Source organism: Mustela erminea, chromosome 17, assembly GCF_009829155.1.
Source record: "Mustela erminea isolate mMusErm1 chromosome 17, mMusErm1.Pri, whole genome shotgun sequence".
Lineage (NCBI taxonomy): Eukaryota > Metazoa > Chordata > Mammalia > Carnivora > Mustelidae > Mustela > Mustela erminea.
In genome coordinates this window covers 28064796-28089817 of record NC_045630.1, presented here as the reverse complement: position 1 = coordinate 28089817, position 25022 = coordinate 28064796, and the positions used below count along the sequence as shown (strand labels likewise).

General features: G+C 35.9%; 1 protein-coding gene across 8 annotated transcripts in view; it reads left to right on the top strand.

The window, feature by feature from the left end:
• The window catches only part of RABGAP1L (RAB GTPase activating protein 1 like), a 765799-nt gene that overhangs the window by 150427 nt on the left and 590350 nt on the right, over positions 1-25022 (top strand). For all 8 annotated transcript variants that reach the window (XM_032317419.1, XM_032317418.1, XM_032317421.1 and 5 more), the window contains one exon: positions 23430-23571. In XM_032317419.1, coding sequence (XP_032173310.1) covers positions 23430-23571 — 142 coding nt within the window. The remainder of the gene's footprint in view (positions 1-23429; positions 23572-25022) is intronic.

The window sequence follows — 25022 nt, the reverse complement described above, 5'->3', positions numbered from 1 at the left end:
GAAACAATCCCAATTTTGATTGGGATTGCCTTATATCTATATATCACTTTGGAAAGACTTGCTATATTAACAGCATTGAGCCTTTCCCATATATGCAAAGCCTACAGCTAATATCCTTAGTGGGGAAAAAACCAAGAGTCATTCCCCTAAGGTCAGCAACAAGACAAGGATGTTCACTCTCACCACTTTTATTCAACATTGTATTGGAAGTTCTAGTCACAGCAATCAGACAAGAGAAAGAAAAGACATCCAAATCAGTAAGAAAGAAGTAAAATTTTCACTATTTATATATGACATGATACTCTATATAGAAAATATGAAAGACTCCACCAAAAGCTGCTAAAACTGATAAATTTGGTAAAGTCACAGGAAACAAAACCAGTGTACAGAAATCTCTTGCCTTTCTATATACCAATAATGAAGCAGCAGAAAGAGAAATGAAGAAAACAGTCCCATTTACAAATTGCACAGAAAACAAAAGGTTACTTAGCCATAAACCTAACCAAAGAGGTGAAAGTCCTATACTCTGCAAACTATAAACCACTGATGGCAAAAACAGAAGATGACACAAAGAAAAGGAAAGACATTTCATGTGTAGGGATCAGAAGAACAGATATTGTTAAAATGTCTGTACTGTCCAAGCAGTCTACATATATAATGCAATCTCTATCAAAAATACCACCAGCATTTTCACCGTATTAGAATAAACAATCCTAAAATTTGTATGGAACCACACACACACAAAAAAAACCGAAATAGGCAAATCAGTCTTAAAAATGAAAAATGAAGCTGGACACATCAAATTCTAGACTTCAAGTTTTATTACAAAACTGTAGTGATCAAGGGAGTATGGTACTAGCACAAAAACAAACATACGTCAATGAATCAGAATAGAGAGCCCAGAAATAGACCCATGATTACAGGTCAGTTAATCTTTGACAAAGCAGAAAGAATATCCAATGGGAAAAAGACCATCTTTTCAACAAACAATGTTGAGAAAACTGGGACAGCAACATGCAAAAGAGTGAAACTGGACCACTTTCTCACACCATACAGAAAAAATAAATTCAAAATAGATTAAAGACCTAAATGTGAGAAGTCAAACAATAAAAATCCTAGAAGAGAACACAGGCAGTAATGTCTCTGACATTGACTGTAGCAACTTTTTTCTAGATAGATTCCTGAGGCAAGGGAAACTCAAGCAAAAATAAATTATTGAGACTGCATCAAAATATAAAGCTGCTGCTCAGTGAAGGAAACAGTGAAACTGAAAGGCAGCCTATGGAATGAAAGAAGTTACTTGCAAAGGGGTTAGTATCCAAAATATATAAAGAACTGATACAACCCAGCACCCCCCAATAATCCAATTTAATTAAAAATGTGCAGAAGACACAAACATTTTTCCAAAGAAGACATACAGATGGTCAACATACACATAAAAGATGTTCATCATCATTTATCATCTGTGAAATGCAAGTCCATACTACAATGAGATGTCACTGTACACCTGTCGGAATGGCTAAAGTCAACAACACAGGAAACATTTGTTGACAAGGATGTGAAGAAGAAGGTAACAGGGTTCCTTCTTCTGTTGGTAGGAATCCAAACTGGTATTGAGGTTCTTCAAAAAGTTAAAAATAGAACTGCCCTATGATCCAGCAATCACACTAGTGGGTATTTACCCAAAGAATACAAAAACAGTAATTCGAGGGAATGCAGGCACCCCTATGTTTTCAGCAGGATTATTTGCAGTAGCCAAAATGTGGAAGCAGCCCCAAGTTTCCATCAACTAAGGAACGGGTAAAGAAGAGGTGGTATATATACAGTAGAATATTATTCAGCCATAGAATAGAATGAAATCTTGCCATTTGCAACAACATGGATGAAGCTAGACAGTATGATGCTAAGTGAAACAAGTCAAAGACAAATACCATATGATTTCACTTATATGTGGAATTTAAGAAACATTAACAAATGAACAAAGAGAAAGGAGAGAGGGAGTGAGACAAACAAGAAACAGACTCTTAATTCTGGAGAGCAAATTGATGGTTTCAAGAGGGAAGGTAAATGAGAGGATGGGTGAAATACATTTTGGGTATTAAGGAGTACAGTTGACACAATATGCACCAGGTGATTAAAAATAAAAACTTAAAACCCACTGTCAAGCCTTCCAGTCAATGGACATGGCATATCACAAGCTATATAGCTTTTCTTTAATTCCTCTCAGCAGTGTTATGCCACTTTTAGTATATGGGTTTTATTCATATTTTGTTACATTTGTCTCCAAGTATTTAATATTTTTATGTGACTAAAAGATACATTTTGTAATTTTAAGTATTTGATTGTTCATTGCTAGAATATAAACGTTTGCTTTTTGTATATTGACCTTACTTTCTGCAATCTTGCTAAATTTGTTTATTAGTTTTTATAAATCCCTGGGTGTTTTTCATATACACTATGATGTCCTCAGTGTATGAAGACAGTTTATATCTTTCTTTCTAATATGAATGCTTTATTTTCTTTTTCTTGTTTTGCTGAGTGTTGGGTTTTATGAAATATTTTTTTGTGTGCATATATTGAAGTTGTTCCTTTTTTCCTCCATTATTATGCTGAATGACACTGATTCTTTGAATGTTAAGCTAACTTTGCATTCTTCAGGATAAACCCCACTTATCCTAATACCATGATGGTATTCATTTTATATATTAGTCATGATAATCTTTTTATATATAAGCTAGATTTGAATTAGTAATACTTTGTTAATGATTTTTATGTCTATTTTCATGAGAAATATTGGTCTGTGGTTTTCTTGTAATGTCTTTGTCAGATTTTAGTAGTAGCTTAATGTTCTCACAAAATGCATTGGAATTTGTATTTTCTATTTGCTTAAAGAATTTAAGATTATGCTATTTTTTCCTTAAATGTTGGGTAGAATTCACCAGTGAAACCATTTGGGCCTATAGCTTACTTTGTGGGAAGGCTTTTAGTTATCAGTTTAATTTCTTTAGTAGATCCTGTGTTACTTTGTTTATTATTATTTTATTCTTTTTGAGTTGTGGTGATTTGTATCTCCAAGAAATTTTCAGTTTAATCAAGAATATTGCTTAAAATATTGTCTTATTTTTTTTTAATGTCTCTAGGATTTGTAGGACCTTCTTTTATTTCTGACATTGGTAGTTTATATATTCTTTCTTCTTTTTTAAATTAGCCTAACTGGAGGTTTATTAATTTTATTGACATTCTTCTCTCAAAAAATCAGATTTCGATTCACTGTTTTCCCAGTTGTTTTCTGTTCATTCCTTTTGTTTTCTTTGTTATTTCTTTTTTTCCCCTCCTGCTTTGGATTTAACTTTTTTTCTTTTTCTAGTTCTTAATGTAAAGATTAGATCCCTGATTAAAAATTTTTTTTCTGATGCCTTTTCATTTTTTTTTTTTTAAGATTGTATTTATTTATTTGACAGACAGATAACAAGCAGGCAGAGAGGGAAGCAGATAGAGAGGGGGTAAGTAGGCTTCCCACTGAGCAGAGAGCCCAATGTGGGGCTCGATCCCAGGACCCTGGGATTATGACCTGAGTTGAAGGCAGAGGCTTTAACCCATTGAACCACCGAAGCGCCCCAGCCTTTTCATTTTTAAGGTTATAACTTTACCTGTTACTACTGCTTTAGCTGCAACCGTAAGACTTGATATTTTGTATGTTCATTTGATTTGAAATACTTTACACATCCTGTATTGTTTCTTTTGTGATATGGGTTGTTTAGAAGTGTATTGATTAATTTCCAAATATTTGTGATTTTTCCAGGTATCTTTCTGCTACTGATATCTAATTTTGTTTCATTTTGATCAGAGAACATAGTCTGTATCATTTGAATCCTTTTAAGTTGTTGAACCTTACTTTATGACTTAGTATATGGTCCGTCTTGGTAAGTGTTCCAAGAGTACTTATAAGGAATGTGTATTCTGCAGTTGCTGAGTGGAGTATTCTATAAATGTCAATTATATTAAGGATTATGAAAGGGCTTTTCTGTGAAGTCTACTCAGTTATCCATATATTCATTGAGATTTCTCCATTCTTGTTGAAAGTAACAACTACTTCCATGACTATTACTATAAGCAGTAGTGGTGATAGCAACTATATTACTACATGCAGTATGCTGTTCTAAGCATTTTAAAAGTGTTAACGTGTGTCATCCTTGGTACCACCATTGTGGTGTACGTGCCATTATTGTCATCATTTTTCAGATAAGCATTTAGGCACAGGAAGGTTATTAGTTGGTAGATGAGGAATTAAACCTAAGACGTTTGGCCCTAAAACTTCCCCTTGTGAAATGTTTATGAGAAAGGGGAAATATGCTAGTCATCACACTAAAATTGGGAATTTTTTTTTTCCTATGAAAACTTTTCTCTATGAGTCCTGGTCATTTTGTTATATTTTACTTCAACTTGTCTTCTTTACTTGCATTATCTTTGGCTGTTGACATCACTAATTACATTAGTATTATATGTGAAGAGTTTAGAAATAAGATCTAAAGATTTGTAACATTTGAAACATGGGCAGTGCACTTTATCTCTCTAAGAAAACAGGCTCTTAGCTGCTGAAATGAAGTGATGTATGATTCTGGTCTGGGAAGAGCATACTGCTTATATGGAATCATTTGGAAGCTGTTGCCCAAAAAACGCCTGCTCCAAAACCTTTCTAATACTAATGAACATCTGGTATCTTACTATTTGATGCTATTCCACTGCTTTAAAGATTTGCTACCTGTTAAAATGCCAGCATCCTCAGGAAATAGACCTTAATAACTTTTACCAGTCATATTTTATTCATTGTTTATGAATTTAATAACCCTCTTTCCTTAGGCTAGATTTTATTAGAGGACTAGGTTAAGAAGTCAAGAGGGCATTCCCAAGTGATGTGTCAAGTGTTAGTAAATTCAGGAGAGAGGGCCAAACCTGTATAACTTATCTTATAGTTTTTCTGAATTGCCAGTACTCATTTTAGAACTGATTCTCAGTGCTTAATTTAGTTTATTAAACATTTATTTAGTGCAAAATGTGATAAGCACTGTGCTAGATGTTGGGGATATGTGAATGAACATATGTTCTCTGTCCTTAAGAAGTAAGAATGTAGTTGTAAAAATATTATAGCACTAGGTAATACATGCGACTGTAGAAGTATATGCAAAGTGTAGAAGTCATGTTCACCAATGACACGTTCGACTGAGCTTAGTTTTCCTGGGGTTGTATCTCAGTTTACCATTTCCTGCATGTTTAACCTTAGGCAAGATACTCCTTATCTCTGAAATGTGGAGTTTTATTATACCACCTTATAGAGTTGTTGAAAGAAAACTTTGTTTTCTTTAACTATGATTCACATCATTTCTAACAACAGATGGGTGGGTGTTTTCCCATATCAGTCAATCAGCCAGCTCTGTGGATACCAACTGGGTGTCCTAAAATGCAGTTATGACACTACCTGGAGTTAGCACAGACCCCACAGGTTAAGGGCTCAGTCCCTCTACCCCCAACTTCAGACACCAATTTTAAGTCCAGTTTGACACATTTACTTTTGACTAAGTGGCTTTAAATTGGAGGTTCCCACAGCTCCTCTCCTCATATTTGATAATTTGCTAGAATGGCTTGCTGAACTCAAGAAAACAGTTTACTTACATTATTGTTTTATTATTAAAGACTATAACTCAGGAGCAGCCAGATGGAAGAGATGCATAGGGCAAGATATGGGGGAAGGGCTGTTTATTGTGGAGATTTCATGCCCTCTCCAAGCCCACCATCCTCCCAGCACTTCCACGTGTTCACCAATCCCTTTATTTGAACTAGTCCCTTTATTTATGGGTTTTTATGGAGGCTCTGTTATATAGGCACGATTGATTAAATCACTGACCGTTAGTGATTAAATCACTGATCAGCCCCTTTCTCCTCCTTGAAGGGTGGGGGGTGAGTTTGAAAGTCTAATCACACTGTTGATCACATCCAGCCCTTTCTTCCCCCTAGTCTTCAGGGGTTTTCCAAAACTCACCTCATTAACATAAACTCCAGTGTGGTTGAAATGGACATGTTAGGAAAAGATGCTCCTTTTACCTTTATTGCTCTGGAGTTATTACAGAAAATGGGACAAAATCCAAAATTTTTTTTTAAAGATTTTACTCATTTATTTGACAGAGATCACAAGTAGGCAGAGAGGCAGGCAGAGAAAGAGAGAGGAGGAAACAGGCTCTCCGTGGATCAGAGAGCCCGATGTGGGGCTTGATCCCAGGACCCTGAGATCATGATCATGAAGGCAGAGACTTTAACCCACTGAGCCACCCAGGCTCCCCAAAATCCAAATATTTAAAAAAAAATTTTTTTTATTAGTTTCACAGGTAGAATTTAGTAATTCATCAGTTGCATATAATACCCAGTGCTCATGATGTCACATGCCCTCCTTAATGCCCATTACCCAGTGATCCTTTCCCCCACCCACCTCCCCTCCAGCAACTCTGTTTGTTTTCTAGAGTTCAGCATCTCTTATGCTTCGCCTTCCTCTCAATTTTCATCTTACTTTATTTTTTCCTTCCCTTCCCCTATATTCATCTGGTTTTTTTTTTCTTAAATTCCACACATCAGTGAAATCATATGCCATTTGTCTTTCTCTGACTTATTTCACTTAGCATAATACCCTCTAGTTCCATCCACATCATTGCAAATGGCAAGATTCATTCTTTTTGATGGCTGAGTAATATTCCATATTGTACATAAAATACACACACACACACCACATTTTCTTTATCCATCTGTTGATGGACATCTGAGCTCTTCCTATATGACAAAAAACAAATATTATAACAAAAGATGTTTCTTTCACCTTTATAGTCATGGAGCATTTTTAGGAGCTAGGATTAAGAAATATATGTCTTATTATATCACAGTATCGTAATTGTTATGATAGATAAATAACAGTTCACATAATGCCCTTTAGAATAGTGCTTGTCATCTGGCAAATACTCAGTAAATATTAACTATTGTTATTAATGCTAATTGACTACTTGCTTTCTTCTATCTGTTCTGTATTCTCATTGCGCAGAGTCCTATCAGCCTGAAGTAAGTGAATCAATCAATCAAACAATGAATAACTGGGATAGGAAAGGTTAGGCTTTTGAAGTATGACAAAGCAGAGAAGGGCATTTCATTCGGAGAAAATAACTTGCATAAATTCATAAAACTGATGCAAGGTGGTCTGCTCAGGAGATGTAGAAAATTAGATATTGCTGAAGCATCAGTGCACTTTACTCTAAATAGGTGATTAGATACTTGCTTAGATAGTTAGAGACTTTCCTCAGGTTGGGAGGATTTTAAAAGCTGTGAATGACAGTAGATTGGTGGTTGAGAGAGGTCACTCCAACAACAGTGAACAGGATGTTGATACTGGAGGCAGTAGATATGAAGTGAGTAGGCTATGATGGCCTAAAGATAGGCAGTGTCAAGTGAGGATTGTTGAACAGAGGAATTAGAGAGGCATCAATAAAGATGGTAGCATTTGGTGAAGTTGAGGGAAAACAAGGAGGCTATGATTTTTTCCTTTTTTTAGGATTTTATTTATTTATTGAGACAAAGAGTGCAGGTGAGCATGTATGTGAGTTGGGGAAGGGAGAGAGAATCTCAAGCAGGCTCCATGCTGAGCTTGAGGCCCCATATGGGACTCAGTCTAGCCACCCTAAGATCATGACCTGAGCCAAAATCAAGAGCTGGATGCTTGGGACACCTGGGTGGCTCAGTTGTTAAGCAGCTGCCTTCAGCTCAGGTCATGATCCCAACGTCCTGGGATCAGGCTTGGCATTGGGCTCTCTGCTCAGCAGGGAGCCTGCTTCACCCTCTCCCACTCCCCCTGCTTGTGTTCCCTCTCTCTCTATCTCTCTGTCAAATAAATAAATAAAATCTTCAAAAAAAAAAAAAAAAAAGAGCTGGACACTTAACCAACTGAGCCACCCAGGTTAGGATTACTTCTAAGTGACTGGGTAGTTGTTGATCCTCTTGATTGAGATAGAGTTCTTGGGAGAAAAGTTATAAAACTGAGTAATATTCCATCATATATATATCTCACATCTTCTTTATCCCAGCACCCTAAGATCATGACCTGAGCTGAAGTTAGACACTTAACCCACTGAGCCACCCAGGTGCCCCTAAAATTAGAGTTTTGAGAAAATCCAGTCTCTTTTTCCTGGATTGAAAGCTACACCTAGGGCGCCTGGGTGGCTCAGTGGGTTAAGCCGCTGCCTTCGGCTCAGGTCATGATCTCAGGGTCCTGGGATCGAGTCCCACATCGGGCTCTCTGCTCAGCAGGGAGCCTGCTTCCTCCTCTCTCTCTCTCTGCCTGCCTCTCTGCCTACTTGTAATCTGTCTCTGTCAAATAAATAAATAAAATCTTTAAAAAAAAAAAAAAAGAAAGCTACACCTAGTGATACTGCTGAGTGAGCATCTCATCAAAATACAGGGCACTGAACACTTATTATTGCCAACATTTAGAAGAATGACATAGATAAATTTCAAAGCAAACTAGTTTCTTTTGGCGGAGATGGTATAGTTAAGCATTATGTACAAGTTTGTACATAATGCAAGTAGTAGAAAAAAAAAATCCTGGAGATCTAATGCACAGCATACTGATTATAGTCAACAGTATTATATTACAGACTTTAAAGTTGCTGAGAGACTAGATCTTTTGTTCTTGCCACACAGAAAAAGTGACAACTATGTGACAAGATAGAGGTGTTAGCTGATTTTACAATGGTAATCATATTGCAGTGTATAAATGTACCAAATCAACACATATACCTGTACAACATTATATGCCAATTATATTTCAATTAAAAGGGAAATTATGCATCACCTGATATTTTTCTTCTTCTTCTTCTTCTTCTTTTTTTTTTTTTAAACATATGGAAGGACTTCTAAAACAGCAGAAAGCAAAATTAGAATTTTGGAACATTCTGTTGCTTCAGATTCTATGTGCTTATCATGTTAATTCAAAATGATTTTTTAAATGACAGTTTTAAAATACCCCAAAATAAAACTTATATTGGAGATACTCATAAGTTGTTCAAAAACAGTAGAGTAAAATTTGAAGATCTAATTGGCTTTATTGTGGTCTACACATTTAATGCAATCCTATCAAAATACTATCAGCATTTTTCACAGAACTAGAACAATCCATCCTAAAATTTGTATGGAATCACTGAAGACCCTAAATAGCCAGAGCAATCTTGAAAAAGAAGGGGAAAACTGGAGGCATCATGATTCCACTTTTCAAGTTACAGCACAAAGCTGTAAGCATCAATAGGGTATGGTACTAGTGCAAAAACAGATACATATATCAGTGGAACATAATAAAGAACCCAGAATTGGACCCACAACTGTGTGGTCAACTAATCTTCAACAAAGCACTCCCACCAAGTGGCCTGTGAGTGAAAAATAACTCCTACCTAAAGATTTGTGTTCTTTGAGTACATTGAAAATTTAACAGATACAAACAAAAGGCTTATCACCACCTAAAGGGCAATGTGACAGAGCTACTTGGATGTGATGGGAAGTAGCAATGTAATTGATATTTACTAATAAAATTTTACTTATTTAGATGCACTGTCTTTAGGTTCAGATAATATTCTTATGTTTGAAACTGTGATTATTACTTAGAAAATACTACTTGTTCATCATTTTGAAATGAAATTATTTCCTATGAACAGAGACAACTGCTTTTGTTTCCAATAATGCCATGTAACATTCTTAGTTATGTTGCTCTTCACAGAAATGTTTTCTACTTTGTGCTTTTGCCAAAATGTAGTAAAAATTGGTAACAGCAGAGTTATTCTAGGTATAAAAAAAAGAAAGCATATGGAATTAAGAGCTTGGAAAAATGCAACATTTACTTCAGTGAACTCAGTGATCTTTTATTTCATAATTAGACATCTACAAGGAGAGGGAGTGTCAGAAAAAAATAGGAGCAGATTTGATGATTAGATGAAGTTATTATAAAACAGAATTCAGTTCGCCAGAGGTCAGTTGAGTCAGCACAGTGAAAACGCATAGGGGGTGGTTCTTGAATTCTTGCTTATTTGGGGGCTGTGTGTGATAAACTAGGAAGAACAGTTTGAGGCAATTATAGATAAAAAACAATGTTATGAAGAAAGAAATGCTTATATAATGCTAATTTTAAAGATAATCTTAAGAAATGTTATTTACCTTAGATTAGTTTAGGAAATCCAGAACATTTTGAGGCCAGCATACCATATTTTAATGCAGATTGGCATTTCTTGAGATAGGAAGCATATGTTGTAGAATTAGCAAGGTTTAAATAATTTAAGTTCTATTAACATATCTGATTACCATGATGAACAGATTTTCTGAAAAAATGTTGCTTATTATAAAGATTTAAAAAATTCTAATAATAATAAAAAAATTAAGTAATATTTAGTTATTGGAGCATCTGGCCTAAAAGGACATACTGAATTTTACATCTGATTGGAAGGAATCACTTAACTTCTGTATAGATATGTACTGTGTATCATGTATTTTGAATTTAATACATTAAAAAGTATATGTTTTGAATTTGTATATGAAATAAATATGTCAGCTGACGCTTGTTCTCAATAGGTAATTTTTTTTAATTTTTAATTTTTTTTTAATAGGTAATTTTTAAAAATCCTATTAGATGTCCTTTTATCTCTGTAAGCCTTGGTTTCCTAGTTATAAAATAAGACTGTAGATTAATACAATTACTGAGGTTTTTTCCTTCTCTAAAGTTCTGTGACATTTGAATTAGTGAGCTACATAAAAGGATTTTACCACAAATAATTCCATGACTGCTATCATTAATTCAAAGTTAATTTATGATCTCTGTGGTAGTATTCACGGTGAGGATAAGATAGTTAAAAATCTAATCCTTATTCCCAAAGGCTCTCTGTGTCACCTTCTATTAGTAAGGAAATGTATAAAAATGTATAAAAATCACCATTTTACAAAGAAGAATATGATAAATACTGAATGAAAATAATATATAGAATGCTGTGGGGTTTAGCAAAGGGAGGGACCGCAGTAGTGTAATGACACAATGTGGTGCTTAAAAAAAGTCCCTTTGAGGAAATATGTTAGTTTTTTTTAAAGATTTTTTAATAAATCTATATTCTATTTATAAATCTATATTTTTATAAATCTTTTATAAATAGATTTATTTTATATTTTATAAAATATATTTATTTTATTTATATTTATTTATATTTATTTATAGATTTATTTTATAAATCTGTATTTTTTTATAAATACATTTCTTATAAATCTATATTTGTAATTGAACAGAAATTGAGTGCAGAATATATTTTAGCCTGTTGTTAAAAAACAAAATTCAGGCCATTAGATTTGAAGATGTAGTTAGCTTTATTAAATGATTCATGAATCAGGCTGCATTCCATCTAGCAAGTAGAGGGGAGCTTCACTAAGTTAAATAAGAGAAATATTTTAATTTTTTTTCTTTTAAAATTTATTTATTTTAAAGAGAGAGAGCATGTTTGCGAGTGATGGGGGAGGGACAAAAGGAGAAGGAGGGAGAAAATCTCAAGCAAATGCCCCACTGAGCATGGAGCCTGATGACCCAGGAGATCATGACCTGAGCTGAAAGCATGAGCTGGGTGCTCAGCTGACTGAGCCATCCAGGTGCCCCTAAAAATCTCTCTTTATCTTTATTTTTGCCTTTTTAATTACTATGTTTATTGGTGTGATCTTCTTGGGTTTCTTTTGTTTGGGGCTTTTGGTGCCTTCTGTTTCTGGATTTCTGGTTCCTTGGGAAGTTTTTAGCTATTATTTCTTCAAATTTTCTGTCCCCTTTTTCAAACTAGCTTTTATATCAAGTATTTTTCCAGATTATATGAACTTGGAAAGCATTTGGGTTAGTTTCTATCTTCTTGCATTTTAGAATAACCAGTTCTTATAAGTGCTTGCCTTTGAACCAACTAAATAGAGCTGTTTTACAAATTAATTCCTACCAGAGATAGAAACACATAGAACACATACATAGATAGACACACATGAATATGCAGGTAGATGCTGACTTTATTAGCTTCTGTTTTAAAATTACTACCATGAAATAAGTGTTACCTAAGATTCTGTCACAGCCACTGACTCAGTAAGGCAGTGGGTCAGCGCTTAGCTCACTACATTGTCCACTGCATGAACTGATGAGCTCTGGCATGCTGCCTCAGCCAGTTGTCCCAGGGAATCCCATGGAGGCTGGGCAAATCAGTAGGATAGCACCTGGCTGGATTTGCTAACACTGTTGCTTAACAAACCCAAGCTTGTCACAAGAGAGGCCAGTAACTCAAGCGACAAGTGTTTGGAGAAGAGAAAGAGAGAAATTTATTTTGGGTTCCAGAAGCTAGGGGGATGGAAGGCTTAAGCCTTAATAACCAACCTCTCCACTGACAAGATGGACACCTAGAAGTTCATAGGAAGAGGATGGGGGTGGGGGGTGCCTGGCAAAAGAGCAGGCAGAGAGTGTGTGATCATGGATGGGGGTCTGTATGTATGCAGCTCAAGATCCTGGGCAGGCAAGGGGACATGTGGGGTGTGGTCTTCTAGACATTTGGTTGCTATCAGGGCTTTTCTGTTCTTGTGGTTGGAATGTTCCAGTCATTGCAAAATGTTTTTTGTCAGTGCCACCTAAAAGTGTAGTAAGAAATAAATACAGTGGGTTTTGGTTACAGCTTGAGTTGTTGAGTAGTCTTGTCTGTTTCTGGTTTTAACTGTTTGGGCCTATGGTGGAGCAAGAGGGCTCGATGACATTAAGTATAAACTTTTAGTTACAAAATTTGGATTTGAGGTTCTCTGGTAGATGGTTAAGGTTATTGGTATAGATGGCTAAAGCTTTCTTTTAATATTTGTGGAGAAGCTACTTAAGATTTATATTTGTCCTTGGCAAGTCAAGTTTTAAATGGCCTTTCCTTCTTATTTTCTCTTGGTAAGGATTACCTCCCTGCAATTTGCATTTTAAAGAGATTGGCTAGATAAAGAGTTCTCAGAGAAGACTGGGTAGGACATCAAACATTTTCATTTTAAATGCACAGGAAAAAAATGTAACCATTTTCTAGAAGACTTTTATTTCTTTAAGGTCAGAATTTTTACAATATTTATAAGCCTTTTGAGATAAATAGGGGATGTTTTGGGATTGATGAAAAGGATTGATGGTCTTTGAATTGTTTTTGGAACTGCACCTCTGGTCTGCTAAAGGCTAGTTTTGTAAATTAAGCACAGCTGTTTCTAATTTCTCACTGAATTTCATTGCTGCCTAAATGATATCACAGGCCTAACAGACCCATCTATTCATGAGAATGCCTTTTCTCCCTTGGGTACATTTAGCTTATGGGAGAAGGCCTAAAAAAATTTCTACCAGCCCTAGATAACAGCTTTCTAGTTTGTCCAAATTTCTGATTATAGTTAGTAAATCTTTTAAAAATATCTTTCAGGTTTTGGCTGGGACAAACGAAAAAGATTTCTGGAAGTGTTAAACAACCTCATGGATATAAGAGAAATCCTCAAATAGGACATAAAAGATACTGTTTTTACAAGAGATAGTCATTCCCCAAAATAGCCAAAGAAACAACCACCTGTAGGTACCAGGCAGGCAAAAAGTCCAAGCTGTGTTATTGGGATGTAAAGTTGTTGGGTCCCCAATGTTGGGTCCATGGTCAAAGGAGCGAGACTGATACAAAGCAGACGTCAAGCAAAGCTTTGTTTGGCGCCAAGCGTCAAGAATCAAACCGACCGTCAAACAGACCGTCAGGGCCACCCCTTATGGAAAGGACGACCCCTCCCTGCCTCACAGACTAACTTTTATAGAGCAAAGGCCATGTGGTTGAGCCTGGCCACACACAGGTGGCCAATGAGATTGCAATACACAGAGAAAGCTGCACAGTCATGCTACGTCACACACGGGTGGCCAATTGAACTACAATTCCCCCATACCATAGTAGACATTTGCACTAGCCTATCACCTTGGTGAGAATTGGCCCCCAAAAGGCGGGGCCCACACTTCTTGGTAGCTAGGGAGACAGTATGCTCGCTTTACTGATTGGATGTCTCCACCTGTCCCAACTCATCCCTGCATTTGGGTTTTTATCTCTACCTGACCTGACCCACCCTTGTATCTGGGCTCTGTTACCTGGTTCTGGTTTTCTGGACTTGCTTTTAAATAAGTTTCCCTGTGTGGAGGGGGGGCGGTAGATAGGATCAATTTAAGTTTTACTGCATAAACAACAAAATGACTGTTCAACCGAGGTGGGGCCACTCTGGCTAAATAGGCCTTTACAAAGTGAGATGGCCAAGAAAGAAATACTTATTCCTAAGAGTGAAATTATTATTTATTTATTTTTTAAAATGATTTTTAGTTTGTTTATCTGGCAGAGACAGACATAGCTGGAGAGGGGAACACAAGCAGAGGGAGTGGGAGAGGGAGAAGCAAGCTTCCCTGCTGAGCAGGAATCATGACCCAAGCTGAAGGGAGACACTTAACTGACTGAGCCACCCTGCCCCCCACAAGAGTGAAATTATTTATAACCAATGGTCTGGTTTTGAAAATGATGGGATAATGTGAATCGTTATTTTCCCCTTTTGACTAGGCTCAGGAGGTAATTTTTTAAAAAAAGATTTTATTTATTTATTTGAGAGCCAGAGATAGAAAGCACAGAGAGAGAGAGTGAGAGGGAGAAGCAGACTCCCCACTGAGCAGGGCACCCAATGTGGGACTCCATCCCGTACTCCAGGATCATGACCTGAGCTGAAGGCAGTTGCTTAACCAATTGAGCCACCCAGGCTCCCTTATCAGCCTTTTGTAATGAATCTTTCAATGAAGCTAATTTGGAATCTTGAAGCCTTTTGGAAGCTCCTTAATATCCATTAAAATAAGCCTCCCATTCTGTTTAATTTGGGAACCCTTACTTTCAACCATACTTTTTAAATGAGCAAGTTTGTCTAATTTGAACATTTCCCATAATGGCTACTGTAAATTCTGGATTATTTTTAATAGAATTTTTTTTTATCTTGCTAGATGCCTACAACTTCTAGGACTATAGTTCTTAGACATAAAATAAGCAGGTATGCTTGATTCTTTAGAATGTAAAGATCCCATTAGCTAGTAAGTCTTTGGGTTTTTCAGAGCCCAACTAATACCTAAAAGTAGTATGATGTGGGGTTGGGATTGTGGTTTTTTTTTTTTTTTTTTAATTTTAAAAAAATTTTTTATAAACATATATTTTTATCCCCAGGGGTACAGGTCTGTGAATCGCCAGGTTTACACACTTCACAGCACTCACCTTAGCACATACCCTCCCCAGTGTCCATAACCCCACCCCCCTCTCCCAACCCCCTCCCCCCAGCAGCCCTCAGTTTGTTTTGTGAGATTAAGAGACACTTATGGTTTGTCTCCCTCCCAATCCCATCTTGTTTCATTTATTCTTCTCCTACCCCCTTAACCCCCCATGTTGCATCTCCACTTCCTCATATCAGGGAGATCATATGATAGTTGTCTTTCTCTGCTTGACTTATTTCGCTAAGCTTAATACCCTCTAGTTCCATTTACATCGTCGCAAATGGCAAGATTTCATTTCTTTTGATGGCTGCATAGTATTCCATTGTGTATATATATCACATCTTCTTTATCCTTTCATCTGTTGATGGACATCTAGGTTCTTTCCATAGTTTAGCTATTGTAGACATTGCTGCTATAAACATTCGGGTGCATGTGCCCCTTCGGATCACTACGTTTGTATCTTTAGGGTAAATACCCAGTAGTGCAATTGCTGGGTCATAGGGTAGTTCTATTTTCAACATTTTGAGGAAACTCCATGCTGTTTTCCAGAGTGGTTGCACCAACTTGCATTCCCACCAACAGTGTAGGAGGGTTCCCCTTTCTCCGCATCCTCGCCAGCATCTGTCATTTCCTGACTTGTTGATTTTAGCCATTCTGACTGGTGTGAGGTGATATCTCATTGTGGTTTTGATTTGTATTTCCCTGATGCCAAATGATATGGAGCACTTTTTCATGTGTCTGTTGGCCATCTGGATGTCTTCTTTGCAGAAATGTCTGTTCATGTCTTCTGCCCATTTCTTGATTGGATTATTTGTTCTTTGGGTCTTGAGTTTGCTAAGTTCTTTATAGATTTTGGACACTAGCCCTTTATCTGATATGTCGTTTGCAAATATCTTCTCCCATTCTGTAAGTTGTCTTTTGATTTTGTTAACTGTTTCCTTTGCTGTGCAAAAGCTTTTGATCTTGATGAAATCCCAATAGTTCATTTTTGCCCTTGCTTTCCTTGCCTTTGGCGATGTTCCTAGGAAGATGTTGCTGTGGCTGAGGTCAAAGAGGTTGCTGCCTGTGTTCTCCTAGGATTTTGATGGATTCCTTTCTCACATTGAGGTCCTTCATCCATTTTGAGTCTATTTTCATGTGTGGTGTAAGGAAATGGTCCAATTTCATTTTTCTGCATGTGTCTGTCCAATTACCCAACACCATTTATTGAAGAGGAGGCTGTCTTTTTTCCATTGGACATTCTTTCCTGCTTTGTCGAAGATTAGTTGACCATAGAGTTGAGGGTCTATTTCTGAGCTCTCTATTCTGTTCCATTGATCTATGTGTCTGTTTTTGTGCCAGTACCATGCTGTCTTGATGATGACAGCTTTGTAATAAAGCTTGAAGTCCGGAATTGTGATGCCACCAACTTTGGCTTTCTTTTTCAATATTCCTTTGGCTATTCGAGGTCTTTTCTGGTTCCATATAAATTTTAGGATTATTTGTTCCATTTCTTTGAAAAAAAAAAAGGATGGTATTTTGATAGGAATTGCATTATATGTGTAGATTGCTTTAGGTAGCAAAGACATTTTCACAATATTTATTCTTCCAATCCAGGAGTATGGAACATTTTTCCATTTCTTTGTGTCTTCCTCAATTTCTTTCATGAGTACTTTACAGTTTTCTGAGTATAGATTCTTAGCCTCTTTGGTTAGGTTTAGTCCTAGGTATCTATAGTTTTGGGTGCAATTGTAAGTGGGATTAACTCCTTAATTTCTCTTTCTTCCGTCTTGTTGTTGGTGTAGAGAAATGCAACTGATTTCTGTGCATTGATTTTATGTCCTGACACTTTACTGAATTCGGATTGTGTGTGTTTTACTGTATTTCTTGCTGCACAGGAGTTTTCTGGAGGTTGTCAGGTGACCTGGTGTTAATCCAACCCTTCTGTGACTAGCTGATCAACCACAGGAGTCTTCTTGAGGTGGTATGCGCTCTAACATTTGTTAAATGCTTGACCTGTACCCCACCAGTTTTTGTGGCTTTCTGCCTTTTAAGATCCCTACTATCAGTAGCCTTTATTTACACAAAACAAGACGAACAAACATGTGCCTTAAAATATTAGTAGTGCTGTACTTGGCCACAAGAAGGCTCTCTGCACACAACTGACAATTCTTGTAGAACCTTGATGAGGTTTTCTGCCCTGGGAATTGTCCAAAGGATTGAGGGCATGGTTCTGGGCAGACCATTCCACCAGCTCAGTTGGACTCTGGGTGAAATTGCCATCTCGACTGGGCTCTCAGCAGAACTGCCAGCCCAGCTTGGGTTGGGCTCTGGGAAAATCTGCTACCTCAAGCTGACCTACGTATAAAGGAAAGCCACTCATATCAGGAGCTTGAGTGCAGACAAAAAGGCATCTCTCACACTGAGAGCTGCTTACCTACAGCCCTCTGAAATGACAACGACGAGGAACTCAAAGAGTTTTGCATTGTTTCTCATTTTGCCTGAATGTTGTAAGAAGTTTGCTTCAGGTCCTACCACTGCCACCAAATGTGTTAAATAATAAAATTCAAGCAAGCAAATTTGAAGATCTAACTTGCTTTGTTAAACAACTCATGAATTGGGCAGCACCCCATCTAACAAATAGGATGCTCCAAAGAGTTACTTGGAGTGGAAGATTTTTTATAGGATGATGGGGGCAAGAAAGGTATTAGTAAGAGAAAAGGGTTGTTCACTCAAGGCCACTGTATAGGGGGAAAGCATGTGTCTTATCATGCAGATTACCCTGTCTTTCTTTGTGGGGTAGAGAGGACCAGGTGGCAGACTCTGTTATGGATTGAAAAATTTCTGAATAACCAATTAGGGCTACATTTCTGGGGATTGTTGAAACTGCAGTTAGATTATGTATTAAGTATGGGTTTGGAGACGTGGTTTAAGTGACACTATTACGGGCCTGTGATTTTTTTTTTTTCTTTTTAACACAGTTTAAAAGCACAAAAGGAAAATTACATTTTGGAGATACATGTTGATTCAAGCCTATTTAAGTCAAGGTATAATCAGTTAGTATAACCAAGAATCACCTATATGAGGTGATTGATAGTAATTAAACATTGTAGAAATTATTTCACAATATATATAATGTATCAAATTATTATATTGTACATCTTAAACTTTACACAGTGTTGTATTGCAGTTACAGCTCAATAAAACTGGAGAAAAGTAAGAGTAACTGAATAGGAATAACTTCTAATTGCAGAAAGATGAAAATTAACAAGGTTGGGGCGGCCTTATATAATTGTGGGAAACTAAAAAGCTGTGTAAGGCAGATGTTTTCCTAATTTAACAGTTCTGTGTAGGATCGGCTTTCTTTACCTTCACTTGTGTGAAGTTAAATAGAAGCTGTTTGCAAATGTATTTTCCCCGTGTTATCATATGTATTTGCAGCTTAGTGAGACCATCTGATGGTTACATGATTTGTGATTTTTAAAAACATAGACATTTTTATTAAAACAAGAGTTCTTATAGGCAGTGGTTCACAATTTAACTTTCATCAGAATCACTTTTGGCTCTTTAAAAAACCCAGATTCCCGGACCCCATCCTAAAGATTCTGAATAGAGATATGAGGATTATCGTTCTTTGTATTTGATGATAGTATACCATTTTAGACAACTAGAGTTTATTTGTGTATGTGTGAAGAATCTTCGTGATGTTTACTCAACCACATTTATGGAGCCCCTTTCATGTATTTACATGTTTCAAAGTGCTCTAGTTAATTCTAACATGAACCAGACAATTTTTGTTTTACACACAGATTGATTTTTAGTTACCTAAAAATAAGTGAATATTAGAAATAAAAAGTGTTTTTTATAAAAAAAATCTCATTTTGAAACTAAATTGGTGAATATAATGTTTAGGTCTACACGAGATTTATAGTAATAGAGAAAACTTTGCTTCCATAGTAAACTAAATGCAGATGAAGTATTTTACCAGTGTTGTACACTTATCCACAACAACAAAGTTGAGTAGTTGTGATTGAGACCATATGGCTTGCAAAGCTTAAGATATTTCCCATCTAGCTTTTTATAGAAAAAGTTCATTGACTCCTGACAAGGATTTACATTGTTTGTAAATAATAACTGTTTTACTTCTTCCTTTCCAATGAGTGCCTTTTCTTTCTTTTTCTTGCTTTATTGCACTAGTTAGGACTTCTCTATGATATTGAGTGGGAATAGGAAGTGTCTATGTCTTTTCTGTGTTCTCACTCTTTGGAGAAAAGCAATTAATTTTTTACCATTAAGTGTGATGTTAGTTGTAGGTTTATGGATACTGTTTATCAGGTTAAGAAAACTCTTTTGTATTCCTAGTTCACTGAAAGTCTTTAACATGAATGAATGAATGCTGAATTTTCTCAAATGCCTTTCTGTATCTGTTGATGATGTGGTTTTTCTTGTTTAGTCTGTGACTATGTTGAATTATGTTGATTTTTTTCAATGTTGAACTATTGTTGCATTTCCCAGATAAACTTCCCTGGTTTTGATATATATCTATACCTGTAAGGTATGTTGCTGGATTTTATTTGCTCATATTTGATTGAGGATTTTTATCTGTTTTTATGAGGGATATTGGGGCATTGGTGTTATTTCTTTAAATATTGAGTAAATATTTAAATATTGAATATTAAATATTCAACGACAAATTTGTCGTTGAAACTATATGGTTCTGAAGTTTTCATTTCAGAAAGGTTTTAACTTACAGATTCAGTTTATTTAATACAGGTCATGTATTTCTTCTTGGGTAAGTGTGGGCATTCTTTAGCTTTCAGAGCATTGGTCCGTTTTATCTAAGCTGTCCAATTAATATGCATAGAGCTGTTTGCATTATTCCTTTTGACATCATGGGGTTTGTACAAGTGTTATACACTTTTTTACCTGTTAATGAGTAATTTGTACCTTCTTTCTTTTTTGCTTGGTCAGTTTATTTTAGAGATTTATCATTTTATTGATCTTTGCTAAGAAATACATTTTGGGGGGTGCCTGGGTGGCTCAGCTGATTGAGCATATGCCTTTGGCTGAGGTCATGATCCCAGGATGCTGGGATCGAGTCCCAAATCAGGCTCCCTGGTCAGCAGGGAGTCTGCTTTTCCCTCTTCCTCTACCCTTCCCCACACTTCATGCTCTCTTTCTTTGTCACTCTCTCAAATAAATAAATAAAATCTTAAAAAAAAGAACTACCTTAAGTGTTTTTAAATTTGTGCTTCTTTCTGCTTGCTTTGTGTTATTTTGCATTTCTTCTCCTTGTTTTTCAAGTAGAAAGTTAGATTACTGATTTGGGGGTGTTTCTTTTGTAATATAAGCACTTATAGCTCTAAATCTATACTGTTTAGATGTATTACGAATTTTGATTTGTTTTATTTTTATTTTTGCTGAGTTCAAAGTATTTTGTAATTGAACCTTTCTCTTTCATTTTAACCTATGGATTATTTGGAATTGTGTTGCTTTATTTTTCAGTATTTGGAAATTTTTGAGATGTATTTCTCTTATTGATTCTAGTTTAATTGTATTATGCTCACTAAACTTATTTTTTACAATTCAATTTTTAAAACTTAAAGATCATGTTATAACCCAGGAAATAGTTTGTCTTGGAGAAAGTTCCATGTGCATTTGAATAGGGTGTGTAATCTGCTTTTGTGTTGTGTAGTGATCTATAAATACTAGCTCCTGTAATTGGTGTTCAGTTCTTCTATAACCTCGATGTATTTGTGTATACTTTGTTAGTGATTATTGTGAGAGGAATGTGAAATCTCCAGTTATAAATGTGGGTTTGTTTATCTCCTTTCGTTTCCATCAAGTCTTTATACTGTTTAGTTGTTAGGTAAATTTATATATATTTACTTTTGTGTTCTCATTGACTTGATTCTTTTAACATTATTAAATGACCTTTGTTCCTAGTGGTTTTTTTCTTGTGTGGTAGTCTACTTTCTCTTATATTGATATGTCTCTTTAGACTATATTAGTATACAGTCTCTTCAGTTTTCTTTTGATTAGTGTTTTCATGGTATAGCTTCTTCCCTCATTTTACTTTAACTTACTTATATTATTTAAAGTTTTTCTTTTTTAGACAATGTAGTTGTGTCTTGTTTTTAATATAATCTGCCAGTTTTTGTCTTTTAATTGGTATGTTTAGGTCATTTATGTTTAATATAATTATTTACAAGTTTGAATTTAGGTTTGTCATTTTATTGTTTTCTGTTTTTGTTTCTCATTTCCTGCCAACTTTTGAATTATTTGAACATTTAGTATTTCATTTTTACTCTATTGCCTTATGATAATTTTAGTGGATGCTGTAGGGATTGAGGTCTCTGTGTCTTGAGTAGAGTAGAAATACAATTAAAATTTGGTTGGTTTAAACCTGATAACTTTTCATGGCTATCTTCTCTCTTTTAATGGACAATTTTTAACTTTTATTATTTGCTAATTGATTTGAAGGTACACCTGAGATTCGATTTGGGATTCAGAATTAATTCTTGAAAACAGTGAATAATTAGTAGCTAGATATATATTTTTTAAAGATTTTATTTACTTATTTGACAGACAGAGATCACAAGCAGGCAGAGAAGCAGGCAGAGAGAGAGAGAGGAGGAAGCAGACTTCCTGCTGAGCAGAGAGCCCAGTGCGGGGCTCGATCCCAAGACCCTGGGATCATGACCTGAGCCAAAGGCAGAGGCTTTAACCCACTGAGCCACCCAGGCGCCCCTAGTAGCTATATTTTTATAATTTAAATGGATTACATATAGTACAGGTAGATATTAGAGGTAATTTTATCTCCATATATGCATATATTATTCTTATTTTGTGTTTTTTAGAGCCCAGTGTGCTATAAACATTGAAATAATGATGATAATAACAAGTGTTATTATTATTAAAAATTTGTTTCAGATACTTTGATAAATGTCCAGAGTTGATACAGATACTGTGACTCAGCAAAATTAAGTAATTTGCCCAAGACTTCATATCTTATTAGTAGTAAAATTTGAATTCAGATCCATGTCAGTTTGATTCCAAAGTTCATATGTTGTAGTATTAGTTTAGCCATTCATTCTACTGATATTTGTTGAGTACCTACTATGTGTCAGATACTATATTATTTCTGATTGAAAAATCAGCAAAGTTCTTGCTGTTATGATGCCTCTGTCTTGTGGTAAGACTGTCATTAAACAAATAAATATAATAACAAATGTGTAATTACATTGTGGTAGTGCTGTGAAGGGGAAGGACAGGGAATGAAAAGTATCAAAAACATGAGGAACTTAGTTGGAATAGTTTGTTAGAGACCTGTACGCCTGAAACAAACAATACATTGTTATGTTAATTTAAAAAGTTAATTAATATGTTAACATGTAAATTAATATGTTAATTTAAAAAGATAGTTTGTACGAGTGACATTAGCAATAAAGATCTAAGAGTGATGGGGGTTAGAAAGGCTCTATTGGCAGAGAGCAAAGGATCTCCCAGGGTCTTGAGTTGGTAAAGAATTGAAAGGTTCTTGGAACTGAAATAAGGCCAGAGTGGTTGGAATATAGTAACATGCTGTGGGTGTGAATTGAGACTGGAAAGAGAGGCAGGGACCAGGTTATCTAGGGCTTTGTAGGCTGTGCTAATTTAATTGACAGTTGCCTTAATTTTTCCTCCTTAGGAAAGGGCCATAGAATGTAAACCATTTATAAAGTAAGAACTGTCTACTTCCATGAATTACTTAATGGATGTAGCTGCTATCTTTTTATCTCAATGCAAGGTGTAGTCAGTCCTGGAAATCTAACATTACTTATATATCTACCCTAGAAAATGTGGTGGTTCAAGTTCTTTTGATAAAAAGAAATTTTTTCCCACAATATTTAGTAGGTTTCATTGGTTAAAATAATATAAGAAGAATAATGCATTTAGAATATCATGCAGAGAACAACACACTTTAAAAATTTTCATAAGACATACAGGAGATCAAACATGACACGCTACTCTTAATTTCAGCTGTTTTTAATGAACCTTGAAATACTATCTTTTAGCATTTCCTTCACATTTCTAATATTGGATCACATGTTTATGTCTTTCTCAGTCTGAGGGAAAAGGGCACACCAATGCTGGAGATGCAATATATGAGGTAGTAAGTCTACAACGACAGTCTGAAAAGGAGGAACCAGTCACTCCCACTAGTGGAGGGGGTCCAGTGTCACCGCAGGAGGATGAAGCAGATGAGGGTAAGAAGTGACACTCAGTTCTCTTTCTTTACATAGCTGCTGTACTTATAACCCTCAACGCTGTGTGCATGTGTGTGTGCGCGTGCGCTTGTGTGTGTGAAGGGTGCGGGAGGAGAATGATGATTATTCCTAGTCTCCCCGCCTCCGCTGCTCTAGATTCTGCTAGATGCAGAAGAGATTTCGGTCCATTGCTTCCTTGGTTGCATAGTTCCCAGTGCCATTTATGCATCTGTTTAAATTTGCTGTTTTGCTTTCTGTTTAATTTCAAATATTTTTTAAGTGTTTAATGAGAAGTTTCAACTTTTCTCACATGTCTTTAGAATTTCAGTTATAGGTCATGTCCCACTACTCATTTGATGTTATTTAGTTTTGACTTGTTTTTTGTTGTTGCTTTATCATTTTACCACTCAGTTTTTTGAGATAGCATGGTGTGTGCTCTGTTTACTACGTGGATGCTACTGAGAGATGCTTACTGGCCTCACAAGGGTCACACTTCATTTGGCTCTGTGCTTAGTATTCTTTTTATAGGAACTAGAACTAACTGGCAGATCTTTACTGAAGCCCTTAAATGATCTGCTTATAGGATAGGGTTTATTAAAAATTTCTGAGTTTATATCATCTTTGAAAAAAGGATCTTAGAATTCTTTCTCTCTATGAAACCATTCCTTTATTTGGTTTGCCATACAGATACCGGTTATTTTTTGGCTTGTATTTATTGAGTGTTTATTACATGCTAGACATTGTTCTAAGTGTGTAATTAAAAAAAAAAAAACTTTGTGAAGGTATAATTTACATACAATGGAATGTATCCATTTTATTTATTTACTTACTTACCTATTTATAAAGATTTTATTTATTTATTTATTTATTTTTAAATTATTTATTTATTTATTTGACAGACAGAGATCACAAGTAGGCAGAGAGTCAGGAAGAGAGAGAGGAGGGGCAGCAGGCTCCCTGCTGAGCAGAGAGCCTGATGTGGGGCTTGATGTGGGCCTGGATCGCAGGCCCCTGGGATCATGACCTGAGCCAAAGGCAGAGGATTTAACCCACTGAGCCACCCAGGAGCCCCATAAAGATTTTATTTTTAAATAATCTCTGCACCCAGTGTGGGGCTCATACTAGGATCCTCAAGATTAAGAGTCTCACGCCATACTGACTGAGCCAGCCAGGTGCCCTGGATGTACCCATTTTAATTGTATAGTTCATTAAATTAAATTAAACTATTAAATTAAGTAGTTCATTAAGTGGATACATCTGTATAACCACCACCAGCGTCATAATATAAAATATTTCCATTACTCCTTCCCCCCCCCCAAATTTCCCTCATGCCCCTTCACAAGAATCACTGTTTCTTCTCACCTATAGTCTCGGTCAACCACTGATCTGTTTTCTGTCACCATCTTTTGCCTTTTCTACAATTCATATAAAAGGAATCCTATAGTATATAG